Genomic DNA, 14741 nt, shown 5'->3' with positions numbered 1-14741 from the left:
ACTGTTGATGTTTTTTTAGCTCTCTTTTATTAACCGGCGCCTTTTTTTCTGCCAAAAGGTCTGCTAGCCTCTTTCGCAGGTTCTCAATAGGGTTGAGGTCAGGTGATTGGGGTGACCATTCCATTCTCTCCCCGTCGTTCTGACGGTACCACTCTTTCACTGTTTTTGCTCTGCAGCACAATACATTATTGTCCTGGAACAACCACTCTCCATTTGGAATGAAAGACCTTGCAGAGGGAAGAAGTTTGTTGCTCAACATCTCCTTGTAGGCAGCTGCAATTACAGTACCATCAACCAGATGTAGTCATCTCACACCTGCAGCTGCGATGCAAACCCAGATCATCACGGACGCTGAATGCCTGACAGCGGGTGAGAGGCACTCAGGTCTAAATTCCTCACCTTGTCTTCTGCGCACAAAGTTTTTTTACGATACTGTTACAGGGTAAATGTCAACTCATCGCATGCTCCTCTGTCCAATTTTTGTGTGAGCTTGCGCAATACAGCCATAGCTTCCGCTGCTCTCATTCACTGGTGGTTTTTTGCAGGCTTTGCATCCACAGAGACTAGCTGTCTGACCTATGACCTTGCCATGTCAGCGCCACATGCCTCCTTCTAATTTCACTTCACTTCCTTGCTTTTTAACCTTTGGTTTGCTAAGGACAAGCGAGCAAATACGCCATCTTGCCGAACAGTTGTTTTTTTCGGACGTCCTGACCGTAGTAGACTGATTGGTTTAAAATTAATTATTGATCCCTGATTGTCACTAATTTCATCCATGATACTATCAGCAAGATCTACAGATAGTTTCCTTTTAAATGATGCATGATTTGTCAGGGTTAAATTCCACTGCAAGACTACCACAAAAATCTTGCCAAAAATGGCCAGCGAGGTTGAAGCGGAAAAAAACTTTCTGACACCACTGTAGCTTTGATCAAGTTACTGGATTGTGACAACCACCAAGCAAAAAACTTTGAATACACCTTTTTGGTATATTCAAAGTGCTGTATTGTTAGATAGCAAAGAAATGTTTACCCTCTTTCTTTCTTTTGAACTCATTTTCTGAGTTTCCATCGCTTACGACTTCCTTAAGACAAAATAACATACCAAGCTTAGTTGTGTAAACTTCAGGCATGCATTGCAAAAGTACATGTCGTGACATTCAGGAGAACTAGTTAATTAACAAAATGATAGAACACCTGCAATACTTGTCATTCATGTGTCTACAAAAATTAAGTCTAGTTGCTCTATCATATAAAAGCATGTTAGGTCTTACTATCTTATTGTTCAGCATTTAGTTTACTGTCTTCTAAGTAGGACATAGTAAAATAGAATTCAATACGCACCTTCCAATTACGTAGCGCATCTTTTTTCTGTTTAGCTTTGGTCTTGTTAGTTGTCTTTATAACCATCACTCCCCGTACTGTATAAAAAACATGCAGAAACGGTAGGCTTGTTTTTATTTGCTTAGTATCATTGTACCTCAAGACCTACGATGGAACCGATACAAGAAATGTTGCTTGTATGACTGGTTAGAAAAATGTCATCTTCAAAATAAAAGTATATCTATTGAACGTACGATCTAGCAGCTGCACACTCTAAATCTAGCCTATAAGTGACTTTCCTACAAAGGTGCACACCTGGATATAAAACAATCTAATTGATTTTTGCTGTTTAAAAATGCAACCTCATTCAAATAGCTGCTCGTAATTACTGATAACATACAATGATTTAGTTGAAAATAAATTTTGCAGCAGAATTAGATAATAGATTGTGAATATTCTTTTTACTTTAAATAACTTGTAACCAAATCTGTTTTTCTGTAAACATCAGCTAGTTTTCCAGTTTTCTATGAAATTATTTAGCAATTAATTTATTTATGTAACAACTATGAATCGAACATGATATAAGCTTTAAAGTGTATTTACTAGTATAAAAGTTTTCAGCATGCAAATAGATTTTGTAGGTGCATCAGTACTAGTTTGAGAGTCTACTTTGCTCTTTCTCCTTACAGATTATGGCTATTTTTTAAAATAAAAAACTGTTAAGCAATAGTTGCAAATAGAGCTTGCAATGATTTTGCCATAATTGATTAAAACAAACCAGATTTACCAGTTAAATATTATGAGGGGCTTGGCGGCCAAGGTTTATACGGCTAAATATTTTTACCCGCCCATTTGCTAGGTCTCCATCAATGGTTGCTAGCAGTTTTGAAAATTTTCCTTTTTGCCTTAGCCCTCAGTACCTGCTAAGTCTTTTCTGTTTGTCTTGCAACAATGCTGAACTGAATTCAATTTTTATTGGTTGCCGAAGCTCGTTCAATAAGTAATAGTGATGATTGTCAGAAAGAAATAAAACAAGCAAATAACAAATACTGGGTTTGCACAGACTTTCAAAACCCGCTGGTTTTTCAAACTCACCTTCGTTGTCTACCAACTTGCTCAAACTATTTTTCTTTGCGTTGACCTTTTCTGTCTCACCTCCTTAAAAGTCAATGCTGTAAAACTTTTAAATATAAAGTGAATTTTTCTACGTTCTCTTCCTTTAATAAAACAGACGTGTGTTGCAACAAATATGTTCTCATGAAATGCCTTGTAATTTGTTAAACTTATTCTACAGCTAAAACCTTTGATGAGTCTATATATGCTGAATTAAATTGAATTTTTTATTCCCATTAAGTGAAATAATTACAAAGAAAAACATTGCTAAACAATATGCACAATAGCTTGGCTACTCAAAGCGCAGTGCCCAGTCTAAAGATATACTGCGCAACTTACTCCTGGACACTTAGGAGATGTTTAGAATAACTTCTTGACTTATGAATTTTAAAAATTTGAATATTTTTAGATTTTTCTTAATTGTGACCTTTCAAAATCTGCTGGTTTCTCAAACTCACCTTCATTGTCTATTGAAACGTTCAAATTATTTTTCTTTATGTTGACCTTTAATAATTGACCTTTAATGTCTTACCTCCTGTTTTACTCTCGTTTTTACTCTTTGTGCCATCATTAGCTTCATCAGCTGATTCTCCTGAGGTTCTTCCAGATTCAGAATGCTCTGGAAGAATGTTTTCTTTTGCTGCTGTACTGTTTTCTTCGTCTGCTAGTTTTGGAGAAACGATGGAGTACATTTCTTGATACTTTAAGAGATCCTTTTTGTTGAAGGTGCTCTCTAAAGCGATGACAATTTTAGCCCATTGTAATATCCAGTCTTTTTCTGATTTTTTAATGACTTCGTAGAAAGTGCTGGACATCATGGCGATGAGCATGTTTAAGAGAAGAATTGGCATCATGAGCATGAAAATGACAAATACGATCATCGTCAGCCAAGGGGTCGAAGTTTTTTTGAACTCATCATACTAAAAAGTAAATAAATTGACTTAATATTAATATACTTAATATTATAATATACTTAATATTAATATTCTTAATATTAATATACTTAATATCAATATACTTAATATCAATATAGTTAATATTAATATACTTAATATTAATATACTTAATATTAATATACTTAATATCAATATACTTAATATCAATATACTTAATATCAATATACTTAATATTAATATACTTAATATTAATATACTTAATATTAATATACTTAATATCAATATACTTAATATTAATATACTTAATATTAATATACTTAATATCAATATACTTAATATTAATATACTTAATATTAATATACTTAATATCAATATACTTAATATTAATATACTTAATATTAATATACTTATTATTAATATACTTAATATTAATATACTTAATATCAATATAATTAATATCGATATACTTAATATTAATATACTAAATATTAATATACTTAATATCAATATACTTAATATTAATATACTTAATATTAATATACTTATTATTAATATACTTAATATTAATATACTTAATATCAATATAATTAATATTAATATACTTAATATTAATATACTTAATATTAATATACTTAATATTAATATACTTAATATCAATATACTTAATATTAATATACTTAATATTAATATACTTAATATTAATATACTTAATATCAATATACTTAATATTAATATACTTAATATTAATATACTTAATATTAATATACTTAATATCAATATACCTAATATCAATATACTTAATATTAATATACTTAATATTAATATACTTAATATCAATATAATTAATATTAATATACTTAATATTAATATACTTAATATCAATATACTTAATATTAATATACTTAATATTAATATACCTAGTATCAATATACTTCATATTAATATACTTAATATCAATATACTTAATATCAATATACTTAATATTAATATACTTAATATTAATATACTTAATATTAATATACTTAATATTAATATACCTAGTATCAATATACTTCATATTAATATACTTAATATCAATATACTTAATATCAATATACTTAATATTAATATAATTAATATTAATATACTTAATATTAATATACTTAATATTAATATACCTAGTATCAATATACTTAATATTAATATACTTAATATTAATATACTTAATATTAATATACTTAATATTAATATACTTAATATCAATATACTTAATATTAATATACTTAATATTAATATACTTAATATTAATATACTTAATATCAATATACTTAATATTAATATACTTAATATTAATATACTTAATATTAATATACTTAATATCAATATACCTAATATCAATATACTTAATATTAATATACTTAATATTAATATACTTAATATCAATATAATTAATATTAATATACTTAATATTAATATACTTAATATCAATATACTTAATATTAATATACTTAATATTAATATACCTAGTATCAATATACTTCATATTAATATACTTAATATCAATATACTTAATATCAATATACTTAATATTAATATACTTAATATTAATATACTTAATATTAATATACTTAATATTAATATACCTAGTATCAATATACTTCATATTAATATACTTAATATCAATATACTTAATATCAATATACTTAATATTAATATAATTAATATTAATATACTTAATATTAATATACTTAATATTAATATACCTAGTATCAATATACTTAATATTAATATACTTAATATTAATATACTTAATATCAATATACTTAATATTAATATACTTGATATTAATATACTTAATATTAATATACTTAATATCAATATACTTAATATTAATATACTTAATATTAATATACTTAATATTAATATACTTAATATCAATATACTTAATATCAATATACTTCATATTAATATACTTAATATCAATATACTTAATATCAATATACTTAATATTAATATACTTAATATTAATATACTTAATATTAATATACTTAATATCAATATAATTAATATTAATATACTTAATATTAATATACTTAATATCAATATACTTAATATTAATATACTTATTATTAATATACTTAATATTAATATACTTAATATTAATATACTTAATATCAATATAATTAATATTAATATACTTAATATTAATATACTTAATATCAATATACTTAATATTAATATACTTATTATTAATATACTTAATATTAATGTGCTGAATGGCTACACCCTTCTGAAACTGATATTCAGCTTTTTTATGCAGCTCTCCATAAATTCAGCATGCAGAAAATCTCAAATGGAAATATTCGCAGAAAGAATTATTCTAAATGCATTTAACGTAATACATTAAATACGCTCTACTTAATGCATACAAATACACATTATATTAAATAAGTTAAATATTACTGTAAATACACAACATATTGCATAGTACATTTTATATATTTGCTAAAGCTCAACAAAAAACACAACGTGTGTTATGATTTAATCTTTCACATTAAAATAATAAAATTGGATTAATGTAGCACAAGTAGGAAAAGCTAAATCACAGTAAAAAGAGCACCGGGAACTCCAATCACCTTCTTCACTTTGTCTGAGGAGCCAATAGATTATTAATTCAAACTAGTACTAAACAGGATTTATGTTGAACAGATAAATGATGATTGCTGTTACCTAAATTCAAACCCGCAACATCTTGGTAGACTTTACTCAATACTTTACCACCAGAGCCATTCAAACCCCTTTCTATTCATGAAACAGCTAAATAAAATTTGAATTTTAACAACATTTGAATAAAATTTCTTTCAAAATTAACAATAACCAACTATTATTCAAACAATGCAAGTGAAACATTGTAGGTCGTTCTTTGTAATCTTGACTGTTTAGCACTAATAACCAGTTAGTCTGGCAAGCAATAATTGGTGTTGTAGCCATATCTTTGGATGCAGGGAGTTTCAAAGAAAGCAGATAATACATGCAATAATAAAATAACCATCAGCTAGTTTCTACTAAGCAAGAATCAGTTATCCAAAAACAATATTTACTATACAATGGGCTGTGTCCGTCCGTTCGTTGTCTGTCCGAACTCACACTAATAGCATTAGGAAAAAATTTGCACCATGCCAGAATCAAACACAGATCTTCACATGCAAAGCCATGCATGCCACTACCATGCCTCTTTTTCTGACCACCACAAAAACTTATCCCACTCTAGGAATAATTGTGCAGATCTTTATTACACATGACGACCTCTCACTACGCACGAGGCCGGCAGCGTACTAGTACATACAACATATAGTTATAGAAACAATGCTAATCTATGATGGTCATTATAAACATTTTTACTTAATCAGCGCTGCTGATTTAAATTTGCTTTAGTGCAAGGCACCCCTTAACTGTTAATAAACCGCCACTCGATTATTATACTGAGATCGACAACTTAAAGGGAGTAGCACTGACCTCAAACTCTCCTAGAGTAAACTGGAACAGCGCCATCAAGGATCCAAAGACAGTGTAAAAGGTTTGCACATCATCATTGATTATCGTCTTGAACATGTTGTGAAAAGCTACAACAACTTGTACATTGAACAGCTTTCGCCAGTATATTGGAGTTTTCTTCTCTTGTAAAAAGCTGATTCAAATTGATTTTACTGTTAATGAAAAATCTTCATTCAACGTTTTGTTTGTTGTCCTTGTCAATAAAAAGTTGCTCAAACTAAATAATATATTTTATGCAAAGTAAAAAGATCAAACTCGACTTTGATATATTTAAAATAAAAATAATACGTTTAATAGATACTTTTTACTGGAAAAAATCAGAGGCAAATAAGCAATACTGAGCAAGCTGTCTGTGATACTAAAAGTTTAAAATCGAGTTTTTAGTTTGTTTGTCAACACCATTGTTTGAAGTCGCACAAATGTCAATTACTTTCTTTATCTGTGCACAAAACAAAATATAGTGTCAAATGCTATATTATATGCAAATATGTATAATCCAAAATGCTTACAACACAATAGCATTTATTATAATATACAATAAAACGATGTGTCATAATATGATTTCATATAATACAAATTAATTCAACATACCCCAATAGAATATCATATTCTATAATACAATCTTTATGTATAAGTCTCCATATTTGTCTTTTGCAAAATCTTTGTAGCAACTAAAATCTAGCAATGAAAAATCTACACAGTGCTGGATTTGATCTCAAGACCTTCAGATCTAGAGGCAGCATACTTAACCATTAAACCACAAAGAATACAGCATGTGTTTGAGCAAATACTCATTACATCTGTTAAAATACTCCTACTAGAAGCACTTGCTTGAGAGTCAATAACTAGCACTGTTGACCGTTATAGATAATAATTGTTAAGCCAGTTTTGTTTTAAGGTAGGGCCACACGTATCCTGTAATTTCAACTAATCTGGGAAATTCCATTCGTACGAAATTTCTGGCCTGCCACACGGAGTTTCCCCACCAAGAATTCGTACAAAACTAACTTTCAACTAGCCAATCAGAATGCGGTGATAAATTGAAGCCGATTCCGTTTCAATCATTTCGATCGTTTCAATCAACTAACCTTTTCAACCGACCAATCAAACAACGATTCGTAGGAATTTCTGACGTTTCGTCCAATTCAGGATTCGTTCATCGTGCGCAACCAACGATGCACGAATTCGTCCAAATGTCAATTCGTCCGAATCGTTTCGTCCAAATTTCGCCGATTTCGTGAGAATTTTGTCTCGTGTGGCCCTACCTTTAGTAATGTTTTTAGTAAAGATCTAGATCTTAGTAATTTGAGTAACGTATCTTAACAGGTACGTTACTCAAATTAATTAGGTAATTATTTTATTACTCGTGCAACGTCCGGCATTCAGCTAGTCTATTGTATTGTATTTTAAATTGTATCAATTTAAAATATAATAACCTAATAATATAATATAATAATTTTATGATAATAAAATATCATATTATATTCTAACATGCTATATTAAAATATAATACATGTATACTATATTTTGATATAACATAATGTAATATAGCATGACATAATGGAATTTGGCATATTAGTATAACCTGACCATTATTTGAAATGTAGAGAGACAGAGAATAGTCAGGTACTCACAAAGTGCAAAAGCGATGAAAACCACTGCCACAATCACCAGAAATGGAAGCAAATCCTTAGTTATGTAGATGAAGACCAAATTGATGAGTGGTCCGCAAAGTATGGTTACCCTGTCAAAAAGATAAACTATTTACGTTGAGGCTGTTTTGCTCATCTGCACAAAAGGTAAAAACTCTCCAAATATATATATACAAATGAATATAAAATTCTTAAAAAAGAGAGAGAAAACAACCTTTTGTGTAAAAACACTTGAAAGTCAACAGTTTGATGGTTCAAGAGTTCAACAGTTCAAATAAATTTAGGTGAGTAAATTATTTCAAAACTTTCTTCATATTTTATTCATGTTATTATAAGAAATGTTAAAATGCGACATTTATTAATAACAGGTTGTACATCATATAAATTTTTTTGAAATGTTTTCACCATCACTCAGTGTCTAAACGCTCATTTATCATTAGCAAAGCATTTAAATGTATGAAATTGAAATGAAAAAATTAACTAAAAAAGTTGTGAGCGGTCTCTATGGTGCATTGCTTACTTTGCGAAGAAGAGAACCATCATCCAGGTGATGGGTAGAGAAATCCCGAGAATGATTTCTTCTGTGAACTGAAGCCTCTCCACATCAACTAAGTTTGAGCTGGTGAGGTAAGCAATTCGAACCGGTATAAGTAGGAGTTGGAGACAACATCCAAACAAGTATAGTGCTTTAAATGGAGCATTTCGCTGTAAAAACCATGTGGATTTTGAAACAACCATGGTAAAACAAATCTACAATCTCTTTTATTGTACGTTATTGCACAGCTGGTATTTTTGGCTTAATTTTGCTTTTTCTAACTTTTGTCCCTAAACATGTTTTTTATTTACAATGGCCATGTTAGATGAAAAATAAAGAAAGTCACAAAATTTTTTGAATAAACATTTATGACTTTTTTGACTTACGACGTTTATGATATCAACGTCTTTTTATATCACCTCCAATACAAATTTTTAGAGCTTCTTCTTGTTGTACGAGAACACAATTTATTTATCGAAACATATGCATATTTTTCTAGCTGCAATGAGTTGTACTTCGTACACTCTTTTTCAACAATATAGCGCCGTATATTATAATATAACCATCACTTAATGAACTTACAAACATAGTCATAGTCATAAACCTAAAATCATTTTTTAAAGAGAACACAACTCCAAGGTTGTCACTCTTAACGGATCTAGTATTTAGCCACTGTAACTTACTGCAAGAAGCAACCAAGGTACCACCTATCATGTCAAAGTCATATGCTTGTTATACTCAGAAGTGTGAGCTTAGACTATTGGCATAGCTATCATGATCGTCAAACTAAGGAATGTCAATGGGACACAGAAGAAGGTCGGATGAGGCAGAATGATCAGGTTTTAGTTGATACTGACTACAAATTATTTGCAAGCTGCTGACCCTGTTTACTAACACGTGTTTAACCTAACTCTGCTGTCAGAAAGAGAGATACAGAATAAATGTAATCATAATTCTTAGATTACAACTACATAGATCATCAGACTATGGTTATACTATCTCTACTAGTATTCTACCAGTGTGCCGTGAGAAATCGTCATATATAATCATCATGTGCCCAAATATTCCACGACGCTACAAAGTGGCTTAGTGGTGCAGTGGTGCAGTGGTTAGTGTGCCAGTCCAACAAGCCTAATATCTGATTTCAAATCCTGAATGTTGCAATTTTTCTCAAACACGATAAGCTTGGCTTCAGACAGAGAGACGGCTACAGCTCTATTATAGTAAAGATTAATGTAGATGGATGTACGAAAGCTGTAGTTACTATCAGGTGCCATAAAACAGGCAGCGTCTTTTCATTTCCAAGTTAACTTCTTACAAAAGACAAGTTGACTTACCAGATCGGTTACTGAGAAGAGAAAACCAAGAGAAATCACTTCTTGTACTTGCATTCCTATCCCAGCGCCACATGTGAGCATTGTGAGTATCTCAAATGTCGTTCTTGCACAGTACATTGCAAGGTTATTTAGCATTTTCGGGCCTCTTGGTCTCAGTGAGACTGCTATTGTCATAAATATTATGTGGGCTAGAACGACAGCTAAGCGCTGGAAGAATCGTTTCTAAAAAACAACATACTATGATGAGACAAAGAGAAAACTCTTGAAAATAATATGGTACTTTTTGTTTTCTAGATTTCCATCTGTTCTATGATAAATAAATATATAATATAGTATATATAATAAGTCCGGCATTACCTAAGATTGTTTTCATTTCCAATCAGAGAGCCGGCAGTCCGACTGTAAATCTTTTGAGTAATAGTTGCAAAAAGTTTGAGTGATCGTTGTCTGTTGCCTTGCAAGCGGTGCAGCATTTTTTGTAAAAAAATGCTGCACCGCTTTCAAGGCAACAGTCCATAAATGCCTTGATTAAGGGCAACTGTCTTTAAGAAATGTGAAAGCACATTTTTGAGTTTCTAATCAGATAGATTATGCCACATTTGTGTAAAAAACAACAGTTCTTTTGAATTGCAAATCAAACACAGCGGTGCTTGGAAAGGGTTTGCTTTGTTCACGTTAATTAAGCCATAGGTAACACATAGTGCTCTGGTAACGCATGGTGCTCTGGTAACATATGATTTTCGACATCCCAGAACACCGCTCTTATTATAGTAAAGATTATTCTGTAATGCTGCGGAGCAAGCTGAATGATATGAGTTCAAGACCTGTTCAAAGCAATCTTTTACGGAACATTTTAATTACTTCTTAAATTACTTCTCCAGAGTTTTATAAGCACATGACTGGCCATAATAAATACCGACAAACAAAACAATAGCTTGTTGATAATTCACGTTAGATGTTTATCTGTCTGTTAGTCTGTTGTAAGCGTTTTCACATTTTCTCACCAATTTTTTACAAATTCCACATGCATATTCTCCATGCCTTTGGCTTGTTTACTATAAATATTTAGCTTCAAAATTTCATCTGGTTTGTGAAAACCAGCCCCTTAAACATCCCCCAGCAGGTTATCTGAATAAACATGAAAGAGATTTCAGGCTTCACCGGTCCTAATGTTGGAATATTTGTAAAGTATTTGTGCTGTCACCTTTACTAGTTCCGCATGAATGAATAACTCAGAGGGCATTGAGTTTAATACATGTAGTTACTGAGCTTATGATTATTGAATACAGCTTTCAACAGTTCATCAGCAAGAGCAAATAGGCTCTAATCCTTCTTGTTTCGAGTCTTCGCTATGAGGCCCCGCCTCCTGATGTATGACCCGGGCTGAGCTGGCCCAGGCTGTCATGAGTTGTGCCGAGCTGGTCTAAACCGAGTCGAGGTACCATCCTTTACATAATACATAACTATAATAAATTGCCATCCTGTTTATCTTGTCAATGTATGCATGAGTAATCATATAGCTAGTGTTTATATACAATGTGATGATGAATTTAGTGTATAATATTGCTCCTTAGTGGATTACTCCCATTTCCTGGTCTAGATAAAGTTTCAGCACAATTCATTAACTTAAAACCTCTACCTATCTAGAACTGAGACAGATTCAATCTATAGCGTGAAACAGTGAGATCGCATTATCGTGAAATCCTTGTTCATTTTACAACAAGATGCTTGTGATTCTGCTTATAAAATGCCACCAGTAACTACCACTGATCATGGTTTTGGAGAAGTAAGAAAGATATTTGCAAAGGAGCTTTTTAGTTCCAGTCAAGTAAAGCTATACAAAATGGTTCAAGTTTTTAAAAAGCAGTACGACTATCAGTTTTTCCAAACTACCAAACAAAAAAATACCTTTTACTCTGACAATACCCAAAACTCATTCCTCAAATACTGCATTTTTCTATTGGCAGGCATTAAGGTTAGCAGTGTGTAACATCTACGACCGTTCATGACAAATAAGCTTTAAAAATGCACTTACACAAAACGTTAGTAGATTTTACCTGAAAGTATCGGCATTTTTTTATCCTTTGCTATTGTTTTTGACGTGTGAGATGATCTACTACCAGGATGTTTCAAAATCAACATCGACAAAACTTGATTGCGGTTAAAACTCTCAGAGACGAAAATGATATCACCAATTGATATCATTGCTATAGTTGCTATCATTGCTATAGTTGCTATCATAGCTATAGTTGCTATCATTGCTATAGTTGCTATCATTGCTATAGTTGCTATCATAGCCATAGTTACTATCATTACTATAGTTGCTATCATTGCTATAGCTGCTATCATTGCTATAGTTGCTATCATAGCCATAGTTGCTATCATTGCTATAGTTGCTATCATTGCTATAGTTGCTATCATTGCTATAGTTGCTATCGTTGCTATAGCTGATATCCGCTATTGCATTGAAGTTGCAGCGTTACGCATCTCTATCTGTTGGTCTCTTTGCAACTATAGACCTCATAGTTTACTTCAGTTTTATTTGAGCGTTTTAACCATCATTAAATTTTGTCATTTTCAATATTGAGACATCCTAACCATCAAATCACCTCAAACATAAAGAAATGATAGAAAAATACCCATAATTTGAGATAAAATTTACTAAAACTTAATGTAGGTTCGCCTTCACACAAGTAGGAAATACATACAGTCAAACATGGATAACTCGAACTTCAAGGGACCGAGCAAAAGTGTTCAAATTATCAGAGCGTTCAAGTTATCAGAGCACTGTCACAAGTCCATATATTTACTTATTTATTAGTAGATACATGTACATATACAAACTATAATATAAATCAAAAGCACAAATGGCTTGTTTCAAATTAAATGCTTCTAATGTAAAGTTTAAAACGTTTTCATGAAAAAGTATAGAGATTTTTCTATCACTTGAGATTGGTTTGTTGTTTGAGGTGATGTTATTGCCAGGACGTTTTTCAGATTGACATTAGCAAAACTTGATCGTTGTTGAAATGCTAAAAAAAAGACATTTTTTTCTTTTGGGGTTTTACCCACGATCAATTTTGCCGTTTTTTCTTGAAGTTTATGCAGATTACCTTACTTTACCTGGGATTCGTTAAGAGCAACACTCCGAGGCAGTTCAATTAGAAGTTTTACGAGGTTTTACGGTACATTCTATATCACTCACGCTTTTTTAATAGATACTTATTGAATGTACACACGTATTCTGTGTTTAGGTCAAACGATGAATAGTTTTTTTGTAGCTCAGACAACGTATACGTTTAATTACAAGAATTTTTAAAACGTTTTAAACATTCAACAATCCGACGTTGATTCAACACAGAATCAACGTCGAAAAACTATTCATCACGGGCTAGCTGGGTTACGCCACGCACTCAAGGATTTTCGCCACGCACATACAAAACAAAAACAACATGCGATTTTTGTTTTGTATGTGTGTGGCGAAAATCCTTGCACGCGTGCCCCGGCTAGCCCGTGCTATTCATCGTATCGCAATATAAATCAAATTTCACCAAACTTTTAGAAAAGTCGTTGACAAAATATTTTGCCGATGGTGGTAATAACGACGCTTATGAATTACGAAAAGATGAAGTTTACCTCTATGGCTTTGAATAAAGTGATTTTCTAAAGCGATAACAACCGTTTCGGTAGCCGTTGGGCAAAAAAACAGTTCGAATTAACAGTGTTGAGTTCGAGTTATCTATAGCAATTTATCATTACGTGGGAACGGACCAAAGGAAATGTTTGAATTAATCATGTGTTTGAGCTATCCGTGGACGAGTTATCCATGTTTGACTGTATATCTTTATTGCCAATATTTATAAGACAAAGTCCACAAGGATATTGTAAGAGAGATGAATCACCAATCAAAAACTCACACTTTGAAAAAGAACATGAAATGAACCAAAAAAGAATGCCAAGTATAGTTTTATGTGACACACTGCTGGTACCTTAACAAAGTATTTCCACTTGTCATCAAGCAGCTGCCGCAGCACCCCAGACTGTAGCATATCAACATGATCATCAGTTCCTCCATTCAGTGTTATCATCAGAGATGAGCTCCAATCTGGATAAAAACCAAGCGTTCACATTTATTTATGTTGTTCCTAATAATAGGAAATTTCACTATACATTTGTTTAGATTGGCTGTTTATTATCATCAAAAATTAATAAAACAGATGAAGCCTTCGATGAATTTTTACTGAGATATTAACTAGTATTGAAAAAGAAGTAATGAACAAAGTATTTTTAGAATTGCGCTATAATTGTTTAAAATTTGATAAAAACTAAATAAGCTTGTCTCAAGTGTTTGA

At 31.0% G+C, this 14741-nt stretch overlaps 1 protein-coding gene across 1 annotated transcript in view; it reads right to left on the bottom strand.

Moving 5' to 3' along the window:
* Positions 1-14741, bottom strand: part of LOC137390408 (transient receptor potential cation channel subfamily V member 5-like) — a 30233-nt gene that overhangs the window by 1354 nt on the left and 14138 nt on the right. Inside the window, exons 7-13 of the mRNA XM_068076741.1 lie at positions 14379-14494; positions 10390-10611; positions 9038-9222; positions 8500-8609; positions 6827-6933; positions 3116-3355; positions 1344-1463 (exon numbers count right to left, since the gene is read on the bottom strand). Of these exons, the coding sequence (XP_067932842.1) occupies positions 1344-1463; positions 3116-3355; positions 6827-6933; positions 8500-8609; positions 9038-9222; positions 10390-10611; positions 14379-14494 (1100 nt within the window). The remainder of the gene's footprint in view (positions 1-1343; positions 1464-3115; positions 3356-6826; positions 6934-8499; positions 8610-9037; positions 9223-10389; positions 10612-14378; positions 14495-14741) is intronic.

This window comes from Watersipora subatra, chromosome 3 (assembly GCF_963576615.1).
Source record: "Watersipora subatra chromosome 3, tzWatSuba1.1, whole genome shotgun sequence".
NCBI classification, from domain to species: domain Eukaryota; kingdom Metazoa; phylum Bryozoa; class Gymnolaemata; order Cheilostomatida; family Watersiporidae; genus Watersipora; species Watersipora subatra.
This window is presented reverse-complemented; position numbering and strand designations above follow the sequence as displayed.